This window comes from Spea bombifrons, chromosome 13 (assembly GCF_027358695.1).
Source record: "Spea bombifrons isolate aSpeBom1 chromosome 13, aSpeBom1.2.pri, whole genome shotgun sequence".
NCBI classification, from domain to species: domain Eukaryota; kingdom Metazoa; phylum Chordata; class Amphibia; order Anura; family Pelobatidae; genus Spea; species Spea bombifrons.
Window position 1 is genome coordinate 8312955 of NC_071099.1, and position 26601 is coordinate 8339555.

At 42.7% G+C, this 26601-nt stretch overlaps 1 protein-coding gene across 3 annotated transcripts in view; it reads left to right on the forward strand.

Annotated features, from left to right (window-relative positions):
- EZH1 (enhancer of zeste 1 polycomb repressive complex 2 subunit) overlaps nucleotides 1–26601 on the forward strand; it is a 114805-nt gene that overhangs the window by 33388 nt on the left and 54816 nt on the right. For all 3 annotated transcript variants that reach the window (XM_053454211.1, XM_053454210.1, XM_053454209.1), the window contains 3 exons: nucleotides 12854–12964; nucleotides 21710–21874; nucleotides 22214–22318. In XM_053454211.1, coding sequence (XP_053310186.1) covers nucleotides 12854–12964; nucleotides 21710–21874; nucleotides 22214–22318 — 381 coding nt within the window. The remainder of the gene's footprint in view (nucleotides 1–12853; nucleotides 12965–21709; nucleotides 21875–22213; nucleotides 22319–26601) is intronic.

Sequence of the window (26601 nt, forward strand, 5' to 3'; positions counted from 1 at the left end):
CCAACGTTTCTTCCACGAGCATGGCAACAAATGTGGCAAATTACTTGCCAGGATGTTACGCCCCCAGCACCGCAGATCGCACGTACATAAGATTAAGACTGCAGGTAGCCAGGTCAGTAGCCAGGTCTCCCCTTTCCCCGCCCAGATTACTGAGGCCTTCCATTCCTACTACACATCGCTATACAATATACGTACGTCCGATCCCCAGGGCACTCAGCCTGCTGCACGAGATCGGTTACGCCAATACCTTGACAGACACGTTCGTTGCAAACTCAAACCTGACCAGGCTTCTACTTTGGAGGACCCCTTCTCCGAAGCCGAACTCTTCTTCGCACTGAAATCTAGCCAGCAGGACAAATGTCCAGGTCCGGACGGCCTGCTCCTTGGATATTATAAGACATTTTCGTAAAAGCTGTACCCCTTTTTTGTGCGGGCTCTAAATTCTATTCGGGAGGGTCTCCGCTTACCACCCCAGGCCATGGAAGCGTGGGCAAGGACCCGAGTTTATGCCAAAGCTACCGGCCGTTTTCGTTACTTAACGCCGATCTAAAACTTTTTGCAAAGAGGATGGCCCTTAGGCTTGGCCGGTTCCGACCTCATCTGGTACACTCAGATCAGGGGGGATTCATCCCCCGCCGTGAGGCCCGTGACAATACTGTTAAGGTTCTCAACATCATCCATAGAGCTAAGAAGGAGGCACGACAGGTAATGCCCCTGTCCACTGATGCTGAAAAAGCATTTGACAGGGTGGACTGGTCCTTCTTACGGGCTACCCTGGAGCACCAAGGCTTGGGCCCTTATATGTTGACATGGATTGATGCTTTATATTCATCACCCACCGCCCGCGTCCGAGTTAATGGCGTCTTATCGTGACCAGTGACGATACGGATCGGCACCAGACAGGGTTGTCCCCTCTCGCCGATTCTGTTTGTGCTATCTCTCTAGCCCTTCCTTGCGGCCATAAGGTCCAATGTAGACTTACAGGGATTTTGTGCAGGGGAGGTGCACCACAAAGTGGCGGCCTATGCAGATGACCTCCTTTTTGTAATTACCAATCCAAGAGTTACATTGCCGAACATTATGCATGAATTTTAATTATACGGAGATCTCTCCAACCTTAAGATCAACTATTCCAAGTCTGAGACCCTTAATATATCCATTCCGCCCATACAGACCTCGTTGCTTAGATCCAGTTTCTCCTTCAAGTGGTGCTTGACCCAGATGCGCTACTTTAGGGGTCTGGCTGACTGCTGACCTGTCACAGGTCTACCGCGCTAATTGCGCCCCGCTACTCACCGCCCTGTCCGCTGACCTCCATAAATGGTCTCCCCTCTATATTTCCTGGATGGGTCGGGTAAACGCGGTTAAGATGAATCTGCTCCAAACATTACCGACCCGAGTCCCGGGGCTTTCTTTGCTCAGCTTCACTCGCTCATCACCAAGTTTATCTGGGGCAATAAGAGCCCGTAATTTACACAGCTTACACGCTCAAAGGGCCGGGGCAGCCTGGCTTTTCCCGGCTTTCGGAAATACTACCAGGCTGTCCATTTGTTGCGCATAATTGAATGGAACATCACGGGCCCTCACGCTAAACCCTGGGTCGAGCTGGAACTGGGGGACTCTAGGGGACGAATGCTCCACGCTTTATGGGGCCCCAGAGCTGGCTGCGGTGTGACACAGCAACCTTTACTTTCCGCTAGCCTGGTGGTGTGGAGAGGCTCGGGGCGTCGGGCCCAGCTCTTTACGTCGCCATCCCCCATGCTTCCCCTCTGGCGGAATCCGGACTTTATACCGGGACGGGATTGGAGACGCCTGGAGTTTCTGGGCGCCCCTCTCCCTGTCCACTTACATGCTCTCCTTGGGGAACGGGGGGATCTGCCTTTAACGGCCCTCCACGCTCCTCCTTTACCCTCCTGGCGGGACCGCTTCACGTACCACCAGATAACCCACTACGTTGCCACTCTCCCCAACCAGCGCTGTCTATACAGGGACCTCACGAACTTTGAGCACTTGTGCGCCCGTGACCGCTCGCCAGAGAGGGCCATCTCCTTGCTTTACGCTATGTTACTGACACCATCTTCCGACTCCAGACCCCCCTTCTGTTCGACTTGGAAATCTTCTTGTACGACACAACTCTCAGACGCGGACTGGACTAAGATCTTTACCCTCACGCATAAGAGCTCTCGGGCAACTAAATATCAGGAGACGAATTACAAGATCCTTTCCCTTTGGTACCCTTTGGTACCGTATACCCCAGAGACTTCATACTATGTTCCCGAAAGTTTCGGATCATTGCTGGAGGTGTGGCGGTGATGTGGGCACCATGCTCCACATTTGGTGGGACTGCCCGGTGATCCAGGCAGTTTTCCATGTTCTGTACATGCTCATTGATGAAGTTGATACCCCCCCCTCCCCTCTTTCCTTCTGTATCCCCCCCATTATAAAATAAAACCAAATAAACATTTGATTTTGAAAAAAAAAAAAGATCTTTTAGTTAGGCCTCTAAATTGGTTTAGATTGGACTATCTCTTCTGAGGATCAGGCCCCTGTGGGTTTGGGGTACAGATTGGGCACCTGGGGGCACACAAGCTGGGGACCAACCAGTGCAGGTTGGGTCCCACTAGTTTAGATTGTAGGGCTCAGCTCAGCAGCCCTTGTGAGGAGGTTGGGGCTCAGTTGATCCCGTGATGGGCACTACCTTACTTATAAGCTACCGATAAGCCGTGCTGAAACATTCACATCACACAAATCAGGTTCAGCCACCCTGACGATCTCAAAAACTCTGAAATGCACACTTTAACCCCTTAAGCACCAATGGGTTGTCCTTAAACCCATTAAAAACAATGCATTGTGAGCCTGTACATGCTTTGTCATGAAGGGGTTAACAACATTGATACAAACATATGGTTGACACCACAATGATGCACGCTCAAGCATACATACAACTATCAGCCATAATTTACACGCTACTCAGCTAGGCAAAATACTCTTAAACACATATTATTGCCAGGTGTTACAGGCCTCAGTAGAAGTTAAGGTTAATGACTGTTACAGGTCTCAGTAGAAGTTAAGGTTAAGGATTTAACTATGCAGTACTAGTAGTTTCTGTTACAAAAGATTTTTTTTTAATGTTTTAAGATTAGAATGTTTTGGCTATTCTGTAAAAATGATCAACAGCTTGGCCTTGGCGATTTTCCTCTCCTGATTCTCTCCTGAGTTTTTTATGACCGTTAGTACTCTTTTTGAGGTAGCGATACGCAGGTCTAGTTACAAAATCTTATATATATGTAGGCCTTTGTTTATACTCTGGGGCAGACTTCATATCGAGACTGACTGGTATGTTTATTTTTATTTTTTATGCATATAAGCTTTAACAGGCATTCTATGTTATACTCTGTTTTAATTTTGGATTTCTGTAATTTTTATTATTTTTAAATAAATTTACTATTTTGAATTCTCAGTCCTTTCTTATAATTGTGCTCACGATTTCATCTATTGAATGTGAGACCTATCCACATGTATAAAATTGAAATTTGGTAACTTATCATTTAGGGTGGAGAATAACCTCTTTTTAAGACATTACATGGGAGGAAAGGTGTGAACCTATCACACAGCCACACTGGATTATCATTTGCAACCACATAGATGCCTACACGAGAGGGAGAAGGAGAGGAAGGGAGATTAGTGTGTGTACTGTACTGTTTGAGTCAATGTGTATGTATGTGCATGTATAGTGTTAGAGTTAGTCTATTTGTGTCTATGGTCATGGCTAAAAGTTGTGAAAATGACAAATATTAATATTAATAAAGTTGACAGTTTTTGTTGTTTGTATACATTGTAAAGCCAATACACTGTATTTGCAGAATGCTTACATGGTTACTTGGTAGGCCTCGTATTATACATTTGTATTATTTGAGCCTGAGACTAGTTTAGCGCACCAACATTTTTTCTTTTCCCAATTAGGATATATTCCAGAATGTTATGAAGAGTGATCAGATGAATTGCAATTAATTGCAAAGTCCCTCTTTGCCATGAAAATGAACTTAAAACCCCAAAAATGAACTAAACCCCAAAAGGATCAGCTGACATCATGTCAGTGATTCTCTCATTAACACAGTGTTGCTGTGGACAATGCTGGAAATCACTCTTGTTATGGTGATTGAGTTAGAATAACAGACTGGAAGCTTTAAAATGAGGAGGATGGTGCTTGAAATCCTTGTTCTTCCTCTGTTAACCATGATTACCTACAAGGAAACATGTGCTGTCATCATTGCTTTGCACAACAAGGACTTCACCGTCAAGGATATTGCTGCTAGTACGATTGCACCTAAATCAAGCATTTATCGGATCGTCAAGAACTTCAAGGGAAGAGGTTCAATTGTTGTGACAAATGCGTCAGGACACCCAAGAAAGTCAAGCAAGCACCAGGACCGTCTCCTAAAGTTGATTCAGCTGCGGGATCGGGGCGCCACCAGGAGAAAAACATAAGGGACAGACTGACATTCTGCAAAAGGTACAGGGATTGGACTGTTGAGGACTGGGTTGAAGTCATTTTCTCTGATGAATCAATGGGCTCACTCGAGAATGCAGTCATGAATAAAGAATGGTACTAACACATTCCTTCAAGAGCAACTTCTCCCAACCATCCAAGAACCATTTGGTGACGAACAATGCCTTTTCCAGCATGATGGAGCGCCTTGCCATAAGGCAAAAGCGATTACTGAGTGGCTTGGGGAACAAAACATAGAAATTTTGGGCCCGTGGCCGGGAAACTCCCCAGGACTTAATCCGATTGAGAATTTGTGGTCAATCCTGAAGAGGCAGGTGGACAAACAAAAACCCACAAATTCTTACAAACTCCAAGCATTGATTATGTAAGAATGGGCTGCCATCAGTCAGGATGTGGCCCAGAAGTTGACAGCATGGCAGGGTCGGATTGCAGAGGTCTTGAAAAAGAAGGGTCAACACTGCAAATATTGACTCTGCATAAACTTAATGTAATTGTCAATAAAAGCCTTTGACACTTATGAAAGAAATATTTCAGTATACCGTAGTAATATCTGACAAAAATATCTAAGAACACTGAAGCAGCAAACCTTGTGAAAGTGACGGCAGATAAGAACCATTCGGCCCATTCAGTATGCCATGGGCCTTAGTAACTGGCCTTATCCTATATCTATCTTAGCCTTATACCTATCCAATGCATGCTCAAATGTCTTCACTGTATTAACATCTACCACTTCTGTTGGAAGGCTATTGCATGCATCCACTACCTTTTCAGTAAAGTAATATTTTCTGATGTTACTTTTAAACCTTTGCCGCTCTAGCTGAAGACTATGTACTCTTTTTGTCCTAGTATTTCTCCTTTTAAATAAACTCTCTTCCTTTATCGTGTTGGTTCCCTTTAAGTATTTAAATGTTTCTATGATATCCTCCCTGGTAATTTCCTGGTAAATTCTATCCTGTAATCCATGAACCATTTTAATAACCCTTCTATGAACGTTCTCCAACATATCTATATCCTTCTGGAGATACAGTCTCCAGTACTATACACAATACTCCAAGTGTTTTTGTGGGGTGTATGTGAATGTATGGCGGCGGACGCCCGTTTTAAAAGTGTTTAGGAGGCGATCAACGATCAACTCCTAAACTTCAATGGTGTTACTGAAATGCCTCGATCAGGAGGCATTCAGCGACACCAAACACTTACCCCAGGACGGGCTGTGACCGCTCCGGAGAGTGGTCACAACCGCCACTGCAAGTGATCCGCCATCCGCTCCAGACTCTCTAGAGAACTCTGGCTCCACTTGCAGGTTGAATACAGGTACTGCATTCAACCATGCAAGTCAATGGAACCCAGCTTTGTAATCACAGTGTGATTCGTAAAAATAAATAAAAAAATAATAATAATTAGAAAAAAATAGTTGTCACGAAGGGGTTAAAGGTAATCCCTTTAGGGAGTTAAGAAGATCTGCACTCTGGGCACAACCAGCTGCTTTGGTTTTCCAGTTCATATCAGCACGATTAAAGTCACCCATGCTTATAACCTCCCCCTTCAGTCATTTTAGCAATTTCCTCCACTAGTAGATTATCTAGTTCTTCTACTTGTCCTGGGGGTCTATAAATCACACATACACGAGTTACTTTACTTTTGCCAAATTGTAATGTTATTTTTCACATATAGAGCCACCCCTCCCCCTTTCTTGCCTTTTCTGTCTTTTCTATATAAAGAGTACCCTGTTATTGATATGTCCCAGTCATTTTTTTCATTACACCATGTCTCAGTAACAGCGACTATATCAACATTCTCGGTTTCCACTACTGTTACAAGTCCATGGATCTTATTCCCTAAACTGGGAGCATTTGTAGACATGACCTTTTAGCATGTCATTTAACACTGTCATTCTCAAAACTTTTGGCCACGACTGTATAGTGTTTGTCAGTGTGTATGTGTACCACACAATAGTGTTAGAGTCAGAGTGTATTATATGTATAATGTGTGTGTGTATGTATGTGTATATATATATATATATAGTGACAGGACATAGCAAACAGTATATAACATAACAATTTGACTTTGAAAAAAACGGTGAGGAGGGCAGTGCTCAAATGAGCTTACACTCTAAAGGGTGTTAGGGTGTATTACATAATAGGGTAAACAAATGGGTAAAGAAAAAATGGCTTCGGTTTATCATTGCTCCAGAATTAGGCAAATTACAACACTGTATATTAAAAACAAATGTCTTGCTCTATTGAGCACCAACTAAGCTAAATGAAATGCTGATTGGGTTGGATATGCCCCAACAAATTACCAGCTTTTTCTCAGTAACTCCTCACAGGATGCAAACTCTGTCTTCCTTTTTGGCAGGGTACTTCACAACACATGTAATTAATTAGCTATTGCAGGTGAGATAAAACAGGGTGCTGAACTCTCAAACCAGATACCTCATATGTAGTCTCCCAGCAACCTCAAAAATGGGGAATGGAGAACTAGCTTAACCTACTCTCAAAGTGCCTCACCCCAAGGCTCACAAACTATACTAAACTATATAAAGTACAATATCTGCATTACAGTAATATATTATCCTCGGGCTAATATTCTACATTACATTAAGTAGAAACCTTGCAGAATATGGGGAGATACATCAATCCCCTTCACCACAATTCCTTGGATTGTCATAATATTCATACAAGCATATTGTGGAGGCATTATGAAATGCTCATCTATATCCACTAGAACACTTGTTTTTCCAACAGAACGATTGGGATTCTGGGTAGGCATATGCAAACAACAATGATCAACTTTTTTGTCTTTACATCCACTTTAGAAATGGATCCCTTTAGGGCAAATGTCTGTTGTACTAGACAGTTTTTAATCCCTTGGCGACAATTGATATGCCTGACATGTCCTGACTTTAAACAATCGCTTTCTTCTCCCAAATGGTGCTGTTGTAGTGCCTTCATGTTGAGGCATTCAGCAACACCGAGATCTGCTGCGGGGGCCCCATTTGTTCACTCCATGGAGTTAAATATGGTGCCGCCCGCCTGTTGAAGAAGTCAAGGCATTCGGCACAACTGAAAACCCACCCCAGGGCACACTGTTATCATTCTGGCACCTCCAGAGAACGCTAAGGTTGAATTCTGCAGGTTGAATTCAGGTACTGCATTCAAACATGCAAGTCAATGGAGCCCACCTTATTACTTACAATGGCATTAGTAAAATAAATTAAGAAAATACATTTAAAAAAAAAAAGATAAACGTGTGGTAACATGTAAAAATAATTCCCCACTGATGTCACCATGAGGTGAACCCTCAAGTTCCAACAAAATGTAAAAAAAAAAAAGTAAAATAAAAGATATATATTAAGAAGTAATATATATGTCCTAAAATTTGCTCTATATCTTCACAAAAATCCTTGCATGGAAAGATTTAGGATACTGGCGTTATAAATATCCATGGGGTATGCGGTTTCCAAAAATGTATGATGTCCCCAGTAGGACATGGGCACAGGCTGATCAGATATCAAAACAAACATATGCATGGAGTGTTTAATGGGGTAAATTGAATTTCCCTAGATGTCTCAAAAACACATGGGGGCAGGATGACCACATGTCAAAATTCCAATTTGGAAAATGCACACTTCCCAAATGTGGTATTTTTGCCCCCCAAAAACACAAACAAACAAAATGAGATTGGAGGTCCGAAATTTCTATCACCTCTAACGGAGGCACTCGGAGAACGGTAACAAACACACGCACACACTGATGCCGGGCTAACTACCCGTCCCACGACTATTTGTTTCCGAATTACATCCGCAGCCTGCTGGGATGCCTTATCTAAACAGATTGCTCCTACTATTACATATCAGTGGGATACTACGGCTGGGACTTTGAACTTTGCGGCCTTTATGTGTGCAAAGCTATTCATGGGCCATACTGATTAACGCTTTTACTTTACTCAAACCACCATACTATAGAGAAGCATCACTCAGTCATCCAATGACGGGTCAGGCACGTCACGCAAAAACGGTCAGGTGACGACCTATGATGTACCTGGCACATTATTTCATTAAACAGGCTTAGAAAGTGATCTACAATCACTTTCTTTGCTTAAACTGTGTTTCTGTAATGCCTCTGTCTAGGTATTCAGCAACACCGAGATCGGCATCAGGGGCCATGTCTAGCCCCTCCCTGGGGCGTTAACATCTGTCATAAACTGTATGGCGGCGGACGCTCGTTTTCAATGGTGTCGCTGAAATGCCTCGATGACAAGGCATTCAGCGACACCGAACACTTTGGGACCGAGGCTCTTTTAACACTTTTGCGGTGCTCGTGTTTAGATGTAATTTTCTCCTCACTCGTTTAGTGTACTCACACAAGTTATATATTGTTTTTTTGTTATATATTGTCAGATGCCATTATCTTATTTCCTAAAAAAAAATGATGATGGAAAAAAAAAAACTCTCACTTTTATTTGAAAAATCTTTTACTCATCGAAAAAAGCTAATGAAAGAACCTGCTAAATAGATTTTACTATTTGTCCTGAGTTTAGAAATACCCAATGTTTTTATGTTTTTGTTTTGCTTTTTTCTGTTATTGGGCAATAAGTACAAGTAGTGTTTTGCTATTTTAAAACCATTTTTCTGGTCATTCTGCCCCATCTGCTAATTCGGGTATCTTTGAAGCCGGACAATGCAATTTACCCCATCAAACTATATATTTTTGAAAACTAGACACCTCAAGGTATTTCAAATTCTGGTATTTTAACCTTTCCATGCACTAATTCTACTACCACCCTTTGTCAAACTTTGTGGTAGTAATTTATTTTGTGGGTTTTTTTATCACAAAAATTGAGCTTCATGTATGGATTTACAGCTCCTGGTATACGTCACTTTCAAACACCCCAATATGTGATCAGCAATATCTCCCGAGTACAGTGATACCCTCCATGCAGGGGTTTGTCGCGTTGCTTGGGAGGTAAAACGCCACATTTAGGAAGTGCGCATTTTTTTAACTTGGAACATTTACATCTGGTCCTACTGCCCGCATGTCCTAATAGGGCCATCTTTGAAGCCGGCTAATTTAACTTAACCCATCAAACCATATATTTTTAAAAACTAGACACCCCAAGGTATTTCCAATGCTAGTATCTTAACCCTTTCCATGCATGAGATTCTACCACCAGCCTTTGTTTGTGGTAGTAATTTTTGTAAAAAAAAATTTTCACGCAAATTGTACTTCAGGTATAGATTTATAGCTCCAGGTATATGTCACTATCAAATAACACCTCTATGTGTTCAGCAATATCTCCCGAATACAGTGATACTTCCCATGCATGGGTTTGTCTGGTGTTTGGGGGGCTAAAAGGCCACATTTGGGAAGTGCGCTTTTTGCCCCCATCTTGGTCAGTCTGTGCCAATGCCCTATTTTTTAACCCGGCCACTCCAATTTACCCCATCAAACCATTCATTTGTTTTTAAAGTTACACACCCCTTTGGTATTTGAAATGCTTTAACTTTTTCATGTCAAGATTTTTGGGAAGATACAGCACTTATTTTTGCACTTTATTTCTTTTTGGACTTTTTTTTTTACATTTTGCTGGAACTGGATGGTTCCTGATGCATAATTATTTTTAAGTGTTACCACTTTTTATTTTTTGTGTAGCTTTTTTTTCCATATTTGTTTTTATTATTTTTAAAATATTTTACTAATCAGATTGTGATTAGAAAGCTGGGCTCCATTGACTTGCATGGTTGAATGGAGTATTCAATCTGCAAATGGAGCCAGCGTTCTCTGGCAAACTTTTTGCCGCCATCTTGCGAGTAGCAAAATCACTCGCAGTGGCGGTTGTGACAGCTCTCTGGATGTAACTACGTGTACTTACCTTCCGTCCGCCCGAACCGCTGTCCCTCCGAAGTCCCTCGACACCAGCAGCTGACGCCAGGATTCCCCAACGCCGACCGCATGGTCTCTGGCTCTGTCAGGCGCCCACGCGTGGCCAATATAATGAATCGGATTTCCTCTAGGATCCGTACAGCCTCTTAAAGGAGCATGTCACCTATGCGTTCCAAGCTTCCTCTTCATCCTGGGTGGGAAATTAAATCTGTATGACTATTTAAACCTGGCAGTTATGTTAGATCAGTGCCTATGATAGTGCCTTGTGCATTTTGGTTTTAATAAACTCCTGTGATTTTGGCTCTGACCCTGGCATGTATTGACGTTCCTGTCTGTCTCCTGCGTTTGACTCGGCTTGCTATTCGACTATCCTGTTCTCACATATCCCTGATCTCGGCTTTGTGTAACGACTACGTCCCCAGTGTATTTATTCTCCCCGTTTATTCGGCTAATATCCTGATCCGCTCCAGAACCCCGGTTGATGTTACCAAGTTCCTGCACTGCTGTTCTTCTAGCCGTGACACCGGAACAGTCACAGCGTGTCCTGGGGTGAGTGTTCGGTGTTGCTGGATGCCTCGTTATTGAGGCATTTCAGCAACACCATTGCCATTCACCAACACTCTTTTAAAACCGGCGTCCCGGGGAGGGGCCAGATATGGCTCCTGATGCTGATCTTGAAGAAAGTGATCGTAGATCAGTTTCTAAACTTGTTTAATGAAACGCCGTGCCAGACACGTCATTGGTGGTCACCTGACCGTTTTTGCGTGACATGCCTGGCTCGTCAGTGGACGTTAAGGGGTTAACATAAAATTGACATTAACATGTGTCATTGTATCTCATTATCACAATGGCATTTATCCTCTTCCTTTTTTACTGACATACTAATACAAACTATATTTAAAAAGTAACCCAAACACAATATTTCTCAAACTAGGTTTTATTACCTAAAAAGTTTTACTAGTAAATATTCACATGTAAACTATTTTTTCATATTTCATAAAAGTATTGAGAAAAATAGACTTTTTATTTCCTTTTATTTGCCAACCTGCCCCCAGTTATGCACATCTGCCCCACGTCTTGCTACTCTGCCCCTCTATATGCCTTATACGCCCAGATATGCCACTCCACCCCCAGATATGCCTTATACCCCTAGATTTGCCACACTGCCCCCCTGATATGCCTTATAACCACAGCTATGCCACATGCACCGCTGATATGCCACTCTCCCCCCCCCAGACTTGCCCCCCATGCTCCAGACTCCCTGGTGTCTAGTGGGTGAACGTCTGCGCGATGCACGTATATAAACCTCTACTGACATGTCTGTACACATCGCACAAACGCCCACCGGCTGCCAGAGAGGAAGATCCAGGTCCCTTGCAGCGCTGCGAGGGATCCTCCTCTCTGGAAGCCGATGAACGTCTGTGCGATGCACGTAGATAACCTACACTGCTGCCGGGACTTCCGCTGGGGCTTCTGTGGTTGAGTGCCGGCGTGACGTGACCTTCCGGTGCTCAGTCACAAAAACCCCAGCGCAAATGCCATCAGCAGCGGAGGTTGTCTGCGATGCGTGCAGACATCTACCGGCTGCTAGAGAGGAGGATCCAGGCCCCCTGCAGCGCTGCGGGGGTCTGGATCTTAGTGATGGAGGTCATATTATAAAATGAGGGGTATTTTTCAGAGCATTTGCTCTGAAAAAACCCTCATCTTATATTCGATAAAGTCTATGCAACTAATCGATAATGAAAATAGTTGGCAACGATTTTCATTATCAATTATTATCACTTTACCAATCCCTGACACAATGTCCTTCTCTTTGAAGCCCAGACTAATCCCCCAACGTTTAAAGGTAGTCTTATGGAATGTGAACAGCATATCTAATCCTGTTGAAAGGTCTAAATTCTTAAACACTTGAGTTATTTATGGGCTCAGACAGCCCTGCTCCAAGAGACATGCTCAGAAATGGGGGAACACAGTAAACTTCGGAGGGGTTGGGTGCAGGAGGTAGTGGGCGTGTCGTGATCAAATGGGAGTAGGAGTGTGTATATTTTATTCCACAGTCATCTTGATCTTTCCATATCGAAAGTAACAACAGACCCAGAGGGACGATATGTAATGGTATTATGTAATATCCGTGGTAAACAATTACCAATCTGTAATGTCTACACTCCTAGTCACTAACAACTGCACTGCATTACCACTATAGTTTTAATTGGAGCTATTATTTGAGGGGTTAATGTAATAATTTTAATGGATAATTAAGTCTTATTTCTTTGCTTGTTTTGTTAGGTAATCAATGCATTGGGCAATATAGCATATACTGCCAGCACTCCTACATGCAATGTTAGTTTTCTTTATTATTCTTCTTATTAAAATATTTAATTTCCTTTACATTTGTTTTTAATTATTTTGAGAGGTATTTTAACAGCTACATTAACATTTCTGTTCATTTTGCTTTCAGAGATGGATGTACCTTCTGCCATCCTGACAAATCCACGTTTACATGACCGTGAGCGAGTGTTCAGGTATGGCCACTCCTTTTCTGCTGGAAGAAACAGCACCATGAAAACAGGTACAAAAATCTCTCTCAAAGATTAAGGCCTGTGCAACTGTAGCAAACATTATTAGCCAGGGTCTTGGGTATTGGAAGACATCTGATATTATTTAGCTGTGTGTATAATATTTAGACCTGCTAAGGAACAGATTGTTGTTATTATGTCCTGATAACCATAGAATTAAAAAAGGGTGTACTTTCTTTTTCATACGACTGTATATAATGTAGTATAATATATATATATATATATATATATATATATATATATATATATATATATATATATATAGCCTATAGTGGGTCGAGGGAGAGGAGACAAAGGAAGTCCCTGAGGGCAGATCTGAAAGGAGACAAGCGCAAGCGCATTTTTGGTTTTGAGCTAATAGTCCAACTATGTTATCCAGGTTGCAGTATATGCCTGCATTCTTCCAGAGAAAGAGTGTATCATCTCCTCCACAATCCTAACCTTTTCCACTTTATTAACCCCTTGATGACAATTGACATGCCAGTCATGACTTTAAACACCCAAACAGTTTTGGTGTAATGTTGCAATGTCAAGGCATTGAGCAACACTGAGATCGGCAGCAGGATGCCCAGCTTTCTAATCACTGTGATTAGAAAAATAAATTTAAAAAAAACTAATAAATTAAATTTGATAACATGTAAAAAAAAAACATTCCCCACTGATGTCATCAGGGGAACCTTCCAGTTCCAACAAAATCTTTAAAAAAAAATAAAATAATATATACCGTATTTGCTCGATTATAAGACGACCCTGATTATAAGACCACCCCCCAAATCTGAATATTAATTTATGAAAAAAGAAAAAGCCTGAATATAAGACGACCCTATAGGGAAAAAGTTTTACCAGTAAATGTTAATTCATCTAAACTATTTTTTTTTCATAAAAGCTATGATTGAGAAAAATATTTTGGTTTTATTTCCTTCTATTTTCCAACCTGCCCCCCAGTTATGCACATCTGCCCCAGAAATGCCTTATACCCCCTATATGCCACTGTGCCCCATGATATGCCTTTTAACCCTCTAAATGCCACTGTGCCCCATGATATGCCTTTTAACCCTATATGCCACTGTGCCCCATGATATGCCTTTTGACCCCCTATGTGCCACTCTGCCTCCAGAAATGCCTTATACCCCTATATGTCACTCTGGCATTTAGAGGGTTAAAAGGCATATTATGGGGAAGAGTGGCATATAGGGAGGTTTAAGGCATTCAGGAGGCAGAGTGGCGTATAGAGGGTTAAAAAGGCATTTCTGGAGGCAGAGTGACATTAAGGGGGTTAAAAGGCATTTCACAGAGCACTCTGCCTCCAGAAATGCCTTATGCCCCCCATTTAACACCCCCCCCCAACTTACCGGCGCTTCTGACTTCCCTGTCATGTAGCCGGGGCAGTGTGTAGATCCCACGCACTTGTGCTGCAGCCGGAAGGAGGGGTGGCTAGCAGCGGGGGTTGTCTGTGTCCATTGCGCAGACCTTCCAGGACTGTCAGAGCCGGGGAAGGTCTGCACGATGGACACAGACAACCCCCGCTGCTAGCCACACCTCCTTCCTGCTGCAGCGGAAGTTGTCTAAGCGAATCACGTAGACAGGGTGGGGGGGGAGACAGGAGGATCCAGGTCTTGCAGCTGCGGGGGATCTGGATCTTATTTGTCTCATAGTCAGACCTATTTGAGGTCTGATTATAAGACGACCCCGATTATAAGACGAGGGGTATTTTTCAGAGCATTTGCTCTGAAAAAAACCTTGTCTTATAATCGAGCAAATACGGTATATTATTTTGGATGTTATATATATATTTTATATATATATTAGCGCTATAGCTTTACAAATAATTATCTTGTGGAAGGACTTAAAATACTGGCATGTTAAATGTCTAGTTTTAAAAAAATGTATGATTTGATTCAAAGATGTCCCAAAAATAGGACATGGGCACAGATTGACCAGATGTCCAAATGCCAAACAATGCACACCTCTCAAAAGTGTCCTTTTACCTCCCAAATAACCTGACAAACCCATGTGTGGTATCACTGTACCATGTACTATACAAGAGATATTGCTTAACACATATTGGGGTGTTGTTTGACAGTGACATGTACCAGGAGTGGTAAATTCATACCTGAAGTACACTACCATGAAAGGGCAAAAGAGAAAACCAGGGGCTATGGGCTCAGAGTAAATCAAATTAAACAACTCAATAAAACTGGAGAGCAGTCACAAGCGCCACTGTGAGAGATTTTGGGTCTTGCAAGATGGCGGCATCCTAAAAAAAACAAACAGAAAAACAGGTTTCCAAAAGGGTCTCTTGGTCTACTGCAAACTTTGATAAAGGTTGGTGGTACAATGTGTGTATGGAAAGAGTTAAAATACAATCATTTGAAATACCCTGGGGTGTCTAGGTTTCAAAAGTATATGAGTTGATGGGGTAAATTAAACTGACCGGCTTCAAAGTGCACACTTCCAAATGTGGCCTTTTAGTCCCCAAACAAACCAACAAGCCCATGCATGGGGGGTATGACTGTACTCGGGAGATGTTGTTGAACACATATTGGAATGGTGTTTGACAGTGGTATATACCAAAAGTAAATGTGTGTAGAAAAAAACACAAAACAATTACTATCACAAACTTTGACTACGCTTGGTAGAATTAGTGACTGAAAAGGGGGAAAATACCAGCATTTGAAATACCCTGGGGTGTCTAGTCTTGAAACATATGTGGTTTGATGGGATAAATTGAATTGGCCGGTTTCAAAGATGTCCCAAATAGCACATTAGGGCAGATTTACTAGATTTGCCATCCAGTTCCAACAAAATGTACAAAAGATGTAGAAAAAATATAAAAAAGAAGAGAACATTTACCAGATTTGAAAGAAAATAGTCTTGAAATAGCAAGATGGCTGGTAGAATTAGTGACTGAAAGGGGTTAAAATACCAGCATTTGAAATACCCTGGGATGTCTAGTTTACAAACATACCGTATTGGCCTGATTATTCGCCGCACCCTTGTTTGGTGCTGGTTTAAAGAAAAAATGCACATTATTGGAATGTTAAAACAGTATTCTCCCTAATGAACAGGAATACACGTATTTTTACATTTTTGGTATGTCATGTTGTTGACAGGATATGTTATATACAAACAGAAATTTGGAAAACCAATAGTCATTTTAAGGTTCCCCCTTAATTCATAATGTACCTTACCTATAGATATGCCACTCTGCCCCCTAGATATGCCTTATACTCTCCCTTTATGCCGCTCTGCCCCTAGATATGCCACTATTCCCCCAGGTATGCTTTATGCCCCTCAGATATGCCATTCTGTCCCCCGCCACAGACTTACCAATGCATCCCCAGACTGGTGTCTAGTGGGGGCAGCCGGTGGATGTCTGCCCGATGTGCGTAGACAACCTCTGCTGCTGGCCGGCACTTCCGCTGGGGCTTCTATGGTGGAGCACCAGAAGGTCATGTCACGCCAGCACACCGTTATAGAAGCCCCGGCAGAAGTTCCGGCAGCAGCGGGGTTTGTCTGCATTGCGCAGACGTCCACCATCTGCCAGAAAGGAGGCTCTAGGTGCCCGCAGCAGGGCCAATTGAAAAAGGCTGCACCCCTACATTTAGGCATGTGGATGTAGTCAAGACAACTTGCTGAATTTTAAACCGAGCATCAGAATGGGGAAGAAAGGGGATTTAAGTGACTTTGAACATGGCATGGTTGTTGGTGCCAGACGGGCTGGTCTGAGTATTTCAGAAACTGCTGATCTACTGGGATTTTCACATCAGCGCTCAGAGTAGAATGGGCAGACTGGTTCGAGGCAACAGTAACTCAAATAACCACTTGTTACAGCCAAGGTATGCAGAATACCATCTCTGAACGCACAACACATCAGAACTTGAAGCAGATGGGCTACAGCAGCAGACAACCACACCGGGTGCCACTCCTGTCAGCTAAGAACAGAAAATTGAGGCTACAATTCGCACAGGCTCACCAAAATTGGACAATGGAAGACTGGAAGAACGTTGCCTGGTCTGATGATTCTCGATTCCAGCTGCGACATTCAGATGGCAGGATCAGACTTTGGCGTAAACAACATGAAAGCATGGATCCATCCTGCCTTGTATCAACAGTTCTGGTTGATGGTAGTGTAATGGTGTGTCATTTTCTTGACACACTTTGGGCACCTTAGTACCAATTGGAAATCGTTTAAATGTGACAGCGTACCTGAGTATTGATTCTGACTTGTCCACCCCTTTACGACCACAGTGTACCCATCTTCTGATGGCTACTTCAAGCAAGATAATGCACCATGTCACAAAGCTCACATCATCTCAAACTAGTTTCTTGAACTTGACAATGAGTTCAATGTACTCCAATGGCCTCCACAGTCACCAGATCTCAATCCAGTAGAGCACCTTTGGGATGTGGTGGAATGGGAGATTCGCATCATGGATGTACAGCCGACAAATCAGCAGCAACTGCATGATGTCATCACGTCCCTATGGACCAAAATCTCTGAGAAATATTTCCAGCACCTTGTAGGAAGTATGCCATGAGGAATGAAGGCAGTTCTGAAGGCGAAAGGGGGTCCAACTCGGTACTACCAAGGTGTACCTAATAAAGTGGCCAGTGACTGTATATATATACATATCTCACATACACACTGATTCACATGTACACACCGTGACATACCCATAAATATTTCATATTATATATATATATCTCATATACACCGATTCACATATACTATGATATATTAATTATTAAGAAGCCTTGGAAACCATGTTGATTGTCCTGGATTGAAGCTGCCCGGGACCCAGGATTTAAAGTTCCATTACAGGACTGTCCTGGGAAATCCGGGAAATGTGGTCATCCTAGTGCAGAGGTATTATGCTTTTGGCTGTGGATGTTTGATTAAGGAAAATTTATAATCTGAAATGAATAGAGGGTAGTTATGAAGTAGCATTGCATCATGGATAAGGGGGGGTTGCGGATTTCCAGAAGGGCTGAATGAGTGGACAACCACAGCAAATGTTGAGCTATGTGCCTACTTCCCCAGTGTGCCACCAGCTCCCAGGATCAATCTGCTTGGTGTGCGGTGCCACAAAGTTGAAGCCTTATAGGAATTTTCCTTTATCTTAGATGCAATTAAGCCCCTCTGAAAATGAGCGTTATAACATATCCTCCCATTCATCCATGAGCAACTAAGGCGATTTGAAGCCACGCCCCAAAGCATTTTATAAATCAGATCCCCCTTCCTGGGCAAGGATTCTCGGAAGTGGGTTATCTGCTTATACCTGAATAGCTCTATCCTTGTGCAAACACCACCCAGCCTCACTTGTAACAGTGGACTCAAAGCCTCAATGTCAGGGAAGGGATCCTAACCATAGGTGACATTATGAGTAACTCATGGCCCAGCCACACGGAAAGTCGTTATTATCCAACAAGGATAACAGCGGTGAGAGGTAGGAGGACAGCCCTTCACCCATGCCTCTGCACAACCAGACCCTCACTGTGGCCTCATCCAGTAGGTGCAGGCTCGACAATCGGCCCAGCAATTACGTCCAAAGATATATGCCAGACTGCAGGGTCAAGTGACGTCTGAGAATGTTCCAGGGTGATCCATAGCTTTGGAGGAAGGCCATAGACCCACTCCAAGACACGCAAAAGACGTGCCTGCGAAACTCAGGGAGAGCCATGGCACCCTTTTCTTTGGGGCCAATTTACAAAGTCTGAAACAGCTACAGTATTCTGGGAAGAATATTAATTTTAACCACAATAATTCTACCCTGCCAGGGAATTTGTGGCGTGGCCCACGCTATCAGTTTGCAGCATGGTGAAGAGGGACAACCAGTAAAATTTCATACAATTCAAACGTCTACATCATAGGAAAGCCCACTTATCTGTCCTACCTCTTGCCATTATTGTTATTTTATACATAATTCACTGACAGAACAGTATTTTATGCATATGTGTTTAAAATGTTAAGCATTGTCATATATGTCATCCTGGATAAGACTACTCTATGCTCTTGTGTAAATTATAGTTCTCTCATTCCAGTATACTATTCAGTTTGCAGTCCTCAGGTGCAGATTTTCATTGCGGTTTCTGATGGTTTTGTTGCATGTCTCTCCAGTGCATTTCATTATTTAAGGTATACAAAGCTTCTGCAACACTAAAAATCAAGTAAATTACTCAACCCCCCAAAAAAAATACCCCAAAAGAAAAATGCATTAAAATATTGTTATTGCAGCTAAAACTCTACTTTTACTAGACTAGTTAAATGGCTTTTCTTATAGGTCTCCTCAAGATCAGAAAGAATGATTTACCGTATTTGCTCGATTATAAGACTCTGAATGCTCTGAAAAATACCCCTCGTCTTCTAATCGGGGTCGTCTTCTAATCAGACCTCAAATAGAGGTCTGATTATGAGACTAAGATCCAGATCCCCCGCGCCGCTGCAGGGGACCTGGATCCTCCTGTCTCCCCCCAATTTAACACCCCCCACACACACACACTTACCGGTGCTTCCTGCTGTATTGCCGGGGCAGCGGGTTGACGTCTACGCAATCTGCGTAGACAGCGTCCGCTGCAGCCGGAAGGAGGTGTGGCTAGCAGCGGGGGTTGTCTGCGTCCGTCGCGCATACCTTCCCCGGCTTTCGGAGATCAGAGTTCCCCGCACCGGTGCGGGGAACTCTGATCTCTGACAGCCGAGGAAGGTATATGCGACGGACGCAGACAAACCCCCACTGCCAACTCCACCTCCTTCCGGCTGCAGCGGAAGGAGACGTCAACCCGCTGCCCCGGCAATACAGCAGGAAATTGGAAGCACCGGTAAGTGTGTGTGTGTTAGATGGGGGCATAGGGCTTTTCTGGAATGCCTAATACCCCTATATGCCACTCTGGCACTTAGGGGGTTAAAAGGCATATTATGGGTCAGCGTGGCATATAGGGAGGTATAAGGCATCTCAGGAGGCAGAGTGGCGTTAAGGGGGCATTTAATAGAGCACTCTGCCTCCTGAAATGCCTTATACCTCCCTATATGCCACTCTGCCCCATAATATGCCTTTTAACCCCCTAAATGCCAGAGTGGCATATAGGGGTATAAGGCATTTCTGGAGGCAGAGTGCTCTATACAATGCCTTTTAACTCCCTTAATGCCACTCTGCCTCCTGAAATGCCTTATACCTCCCTATATGCCACTCTGCCCCATAATATGCATTTTAACCCCCTAAATGCCAGAATGGGATATAGGGGATAAGGCATTTCTGGAGGCAGAGTGGCACATAGGGGGTCAAAAGGCATACCATGGGGCACAGTGGCATATAGAGGGTTAAAAGGCATATCATGAGCCACAGTGCCATATTGGAGTGGCAAGCCTGGGGGCAGATGTGCGTAACTGGGGGACAGGTTGGAAAATACAAGGAAATAAAAACAAAAAAAATATTTTTCTCAATCAGCTTTTATTAAAAAAAATAGTTTGCATGAATTAACATTTACTGGTAAAACTTTTTTCCTTTAGGGTCGTCTTATATTCAGGCTTTTTCTTTTTTTCCTAAGTTAATATTCAGATTTTGGGGGGGTTGTCTTATAATCGAGCAAATACGGTAATTGAAATAAAGGGTTAACCCTAAACCCTAATATCTCTGAATATAAAATAACTTAAGTATAACACCTAATTGATATTACTTCATTAATCAGACTGTAAAATAAATGTGTGTTACTGTTTAAGGGCAATATCTAGATGAAAGAAAAATATGAGTAAAGAAACAAGCCATAACAAAACAAAAAAGTTTCACTGAACAGCTTAACACAAGAAATCCCTCTTGATAACCCAATTGCATATCTAAAAAAAAAAAAAAAGACCATGTGCAGAAATAAAGAGTAGTTATAAGCTAAATCAATGCTGGGGCTCGGTAAAACAAGCTAGCAAAGCACTCCACAAATTATAGTAACTGTCAATGCTGAGCTTGTAAACTATAAAAAGGAAATGATGATAAAAATATGTTTTGTGTTCACTTTCCTGGTTTAACACTTATCCCTGAAAGAGCCAACTACTCAGCTGTTAAAATTTGCATTAGCAAGTTTTTCTTAATTTTATTATCATTTACTCTTTGTAGTTACACATGTTTTATATGCCCACATTTTGATGAGTATTTCTGTTGCTAGAGCTCTGTCAGGTTGTCTTGTAGAACACTTAGCCAGGTCGTTTTAAAAAGTGCTGGCATTGAGTAAATTTTACAGAACAAATGCACAATGAAACAGTTGTGGCATGAATATCACCTGCTGCTTGGAATAAGTCATAGCAAAGCTTAAAGAAATTTGAAGTTGTTTGGCTGATCACTTCAAACACCAATGGTAGTCTAATTTGTATTCACAGTCGTGGCATAATATACCCCATTCTAGTGTCAAATGGCCTGTGTCATTGGAACGGCTCTATAGCTCAATACACTCTGTAACTTACAGAATTTAACTGTCATGGAAGGCTGTTGGTCGTTATTGTTTTTTTTTTTAACAATGGATTGATTACTCTTTGATATACTTAAGGTCTGCGTACATATCATGAAAAGTGTAAGTATGTAAATATAAATAAATGTGTTTAAGAGAACTTGGAAAGAGTGTTTGATGACTAGTATATACATTTGAAAAATGCATAATGTGTATTTTATGCGCAATGCTTATTTATATGTACTGCCTGTTTTTAAGGAAATAGAATGGTGTGTATGTGAATACTAATCTAGTGCTTTGTGCAGGTTCTGGTCTCCTGGATGATGCATCTTTCCTGGAGTTGATGGAAGCTCTTCTTCAGTATGCAGATGAAGAAGACATTGAGCAGAATGACCCTGTGGAGTGCAAGGAGGAGGAAGCGAAGGGGGATGGGCCTATGACACGAAAGAGGAAACGAATTGCAGCAGAAGGTAGGCATTTTGTTAATTGTCAAAGGCTCATCCTACCTACGGTGGTCATGAATAAATGAAAAATTAAGTCTCCTTTGTAACAAACCATATCTGCTATTTATAATGTTTTGTGTAAGCCATCTGTGAATATACTGCTGGCTAGTTTATGTTGTTTTTTTTTACTATTATTATTATTTTGACATCGTAAAACTAACTGCAGTATAGCCCTAAGTGTATTGAGTTGTATATTGTAGTGTCGTATACAAGTCCAAGATATCAGAGGTTCCTGCTTGAGGTGTACAAGAAAAATTATGCAGTGCTAAATAGTGTAATTGATCCTCTGTTTGCTTTCTACCCCAGATGAGTCACAGACAAGCCTGGGCAGTAACGCTACCCTCTTAACAGTACCACAAGAAATGGAAAGAGAAGGGGAGGATAGGTCTACAGCTCAAAGCAAAACACGAGGTGAGCTCCAGTTTACAATGATAAAGACAAATGAGCACACAAAGTTTTTGCTAGTGTGATATGTCACAAAGATCTGAGTAACTTTGACAAGGGCCAAATTGTGATGGCTAGATGACTGGGTCAGAGCATCTCCAAAACCCCAGCGCTTATGGGGAGTTCCTGGTCTGCAGTGGTCAGTGGTCAAAAGTAATCAAGTAAATACATTTAGTGTCGAGCTCATAATACATAAATAAATAAATTAAACCAAAACGAAACTAAGCTAAATAGAGATAATAAAAATGGGGATAAGGATTATTCAGACAACTTTCCTGATACAGTGTGCATGGTCCTACCGTTCTTGGCAAGTATCTTTCCAAGCACATCCAAAATAATAGATAACAAAAAATACAAATAGGAAATAGTGAAAATGTATGATGAAAAAGGAAGATAAAGTGTATATATAGACTATTGCCTTAGAAAGGGAGCTAGTCCTGCTCCCTACGTAGTAAAGTGTTCTTATTAGGAGATTCAATTGGAGAATAATTGGCAGGAACATATGCTTTGAACAGAAAAGCAGGATAGAAGTGCAATAAAAGTGTGTAGTATTTTCAGGAAAATACCGTATTTGCTTGATTATAAGACGACCCCTAAAAATTTGAATATTAATTCAGAAAAAAAGAGCCTGAATATAAGACTACCCTATAAGAAAAATGTTTTACTAGTAAATATTAATTCACATGTAAACTATTTTTTCAAATGTAATAAAAACTATTTACTTTTATTAGCCAACCTGTCCCCAGTTATGCACATCTGCCCCCGAGATATGCCTTATACCCCTTATATGCCACTCTGCCTCCCTGATATTCCTTTTAACCCCCTATATGCCACTCCGCCTCCAGGAAGCCCTTATACCCCCCAAATGCCCTAATACCCCCATATAAGTTTTGCTTAACTTTTTCCCTCCCATTTTCTAGAGTGTAATTAGTTAAGGGTGGGGTTTATAATCAATTAACTGTGTTGCTCTGTATAAAGAAAGTGGTTAAACCCACAGAGCTTGCTCATAACAAGTGACTTGCTTTCTGTAAGTGACCAGTTTGTGCACCACAGCAGTTAGTGCAACACAAGAGTGTAAGAAAAAGGAGGGTAAGGGCCATAAATGAATTGTTTAAATTCAGTAAGTGCTCACGTCCCTCCCTAAAGTATGAGCAAGCTTGGAGATCTCACTCAGTGCACATCATGCCATATTTATGCATGCTTGGAACAGCAGTTGCTGGGTCCATATCGCTGTGGTAAGTGTGAACAATTGGTCTCTCTGGAAGCTGAGGTTGGTGCTCTGAAGAGGCACATTGAAACACTGAGAGAGATTGACAATCTTGAGAGGAGTCTCTTGCTCACTGAGTAAAGTTTACAGAGCCGGCGTTAGGTGTTCTGGCACCCTGTGCGGACTACTCCTCTGGCGCCCCCCCATCCCAAAAAAAGAAAGGAATAAAAACTTGTAACAAAACCCCAATCACTATATACTACGCCAAACATTGATGTGGTGTAGGCGTACCACTTCATTGTCTGGCTTAGTAGTAGGGATGCACGAAACGAATTCTGGACTGAAACCGAAAGTGCAGCATTTACCTGGCCATAAACCGAATATGACACCCCCCCACACCATAAAAAAATCTAACACTTTTATTTAAAGTAAGTAAAACACCAAAATAGGACAAAACAATTAAATAACAATATTATATATATATATATATATATATATATATATATATATATATATATATAATTAACAGCAATCACATTCCTATCATGCCCAGGCATACCCAGATTCCAGGATGTACTCGCAGACTTGGCATGATTGCCCTATCTACCCCTTCTCACTCCCTTCTCCCTATCTACCCCCATCTAACTATCTACCCTTTCCCTCTTTGAAGTTCACTTACCTTTCAGGAGTCCTGCAGTGGGGGTGCAAGGCCTCTGCCTCCCAGCTCTGCCACTGTATGGAACAGTGGCAGAGTGATGGGAGTTTTGATGTACTTTTAGAGCATAATTAGATCATGAAAAAGACATTGGAAATGGTACAGCATAACACCCATCACTCTCACACACTTACTAATCCACACGCATACCAATCCACACATGTATACCAATCCACACATGTATACCAATCCACACATGTATACCAATCCACACGTATATACCAATCCACACGTATATACCAATCCACGCGTATACACTAATCCAGGCATATACACTAATCCACACATATACACTAATCCACACATATATACCAATCCACACATATATACCAATCCACACATATATACCAATCCACACATATATACCAATCCACACACATACCAATCCACACACATACCAATCCACACATACACCAATCCACACATACACCAATCCACACATACACCAATCCACACACATACCAATCCACACATACACCAATCCACTCTCACTGAATGCTTTCCTACCTTTCCTCTTTTCTCCTTACAGCTCCTTTTTCTTCTCTTCGCTCCTCTTCTTTAGTTCTTTAGGTCTTCTTCCGGGTCAGAGGGCACGGACAGCGGTGGGCGCGGCTACAGTGTTGTGCGTCGGGATCTGACAACAAACCCCGGCGCACAGCAGCTGTTGCCGCGCGGATCACAAGGGAGCGGTATCGGAGGTCTTTAACAGACCTCCGGCTCCCTTGAGTGATTTTAAGCCGGGTTCAAGGGAGATCCTTGAACCGGCTTAAAATCACTCAAGGGAGCCGGAGCTCTGTTAAAGACCTCCGATACCGCTCCCTTGCGAGCCTGCTCCTCCAGCGGCGGACATTACTGTCCGTCTCTGGAGGGGTGCCGGGTGCCCCCCTGATCTGCGGCACCTGGTGCGGACCGCCCCCACCACCCGCCCCGAACCCCCCCGCTAGGTACGCTATTGGCGGCAGCGGTACGCTACGGTGGCGTCGGACCCCGCGGCGGCGGACCCCGCGGCGGCGCCCCCTGGAGTGTGGCGCCCTGTGCGGTCGCACAGGTCGCACACCCCAAAGGCCGGCCCTGAAAGTTTAGATGGGGCCCCTAGCAATGAGGGAGGAGATCAGTCAGAAGGGAGTCAGGCACATAGCTGGGTAACAGTAAGACGTCGTTGCAGTGGGGGAAGGAAGAGGAAGAGGGAAGCCAGCCCAGAGTTTCTCCATCCCAACAAATTTGCTCTTTTAAGTGATCACTTTGGGGAGGCAGACTCAGAGGTAGGCTTTCTGGAAATAGCTGTTCTCCCTAACAGCTGGGAGAGTTGCTCATCCAGTGTGCAGGGGATCCGAAAGGAAGGAAAGCCCAGGCAGGTTGTGGTGGTAGGGGATTCAATAATTAGGAAAACAGACAGGGTAATCTGTAGCTCTGATCGCAGCAACCGAATGGTTTGCTGTCTCCCGGTGCCCGGGTTCGGCATGTTGCAGACAGAGTGGATAGATTATTGGGAGGGGCTGGCGAGGATCCAGCTGTCTTGGTGCACATTGGCACCAATGACATAGTAAGAGGAAGATGGAGTGTCCTAAAAGGGGATTTAGGGAGTAAGATTAAAAAAAGGACCTCCAAGGTAGTATTCTCCTACATGCATGGCTGAAGTCTTGGTGTTAGAAGGAGGGCTTTGGATTTTTAGAGCACTGGGCTGATTTTGCTTTGGGGTACAATCTCTATAGTTGTGATGGATTGCACCTAAATGCAAGAGGGTCCAATGTGCTTGGGGAGAGAATGGCTAGACGGTTGAGGAGATTTTAATCTAGGAATTGGGGGGGCTAGACAGTATAGACAATACCGGGCTAGACAGTATAGAAAGGGAAGGCGATTTACTTAGCAACCAGGTGGGTAGATCTGGGGGCTTGGTCTATACAGATAATAGGGAGAAGCATATATTTTGCCCCCCAAAGCAAGAACAGAAAGGGATTGCAGCATCAGTGTTAAATGACAAGCTAAAGGTCATGTCTACAAATGTTCGCAGTTTAGGGAATAAGATCCATGAACTTGTAACAGTTGTGGCAACTGAGAATGTTGATATAGTGGATGTTACTGAGACATGGTATATTGAGAAAAATGACTGGGACATATCAATACCGGGGAACTCTTTATATAGAAAAGACAGACAGGGCAAGAAAGGGGGAGGGGTGGCCCTATATGTTAAAAATTACATAAAATCTAACTTAATACAAGTTGGTGAGGAGAATATAGAGTCGGTTTGGGTTACAGTACAATTTGGCAAAAGTAAAGTAACTCGCGTAGGTGTGATTTATAGACCCCCAGGACAAGTAGAAGAACTAG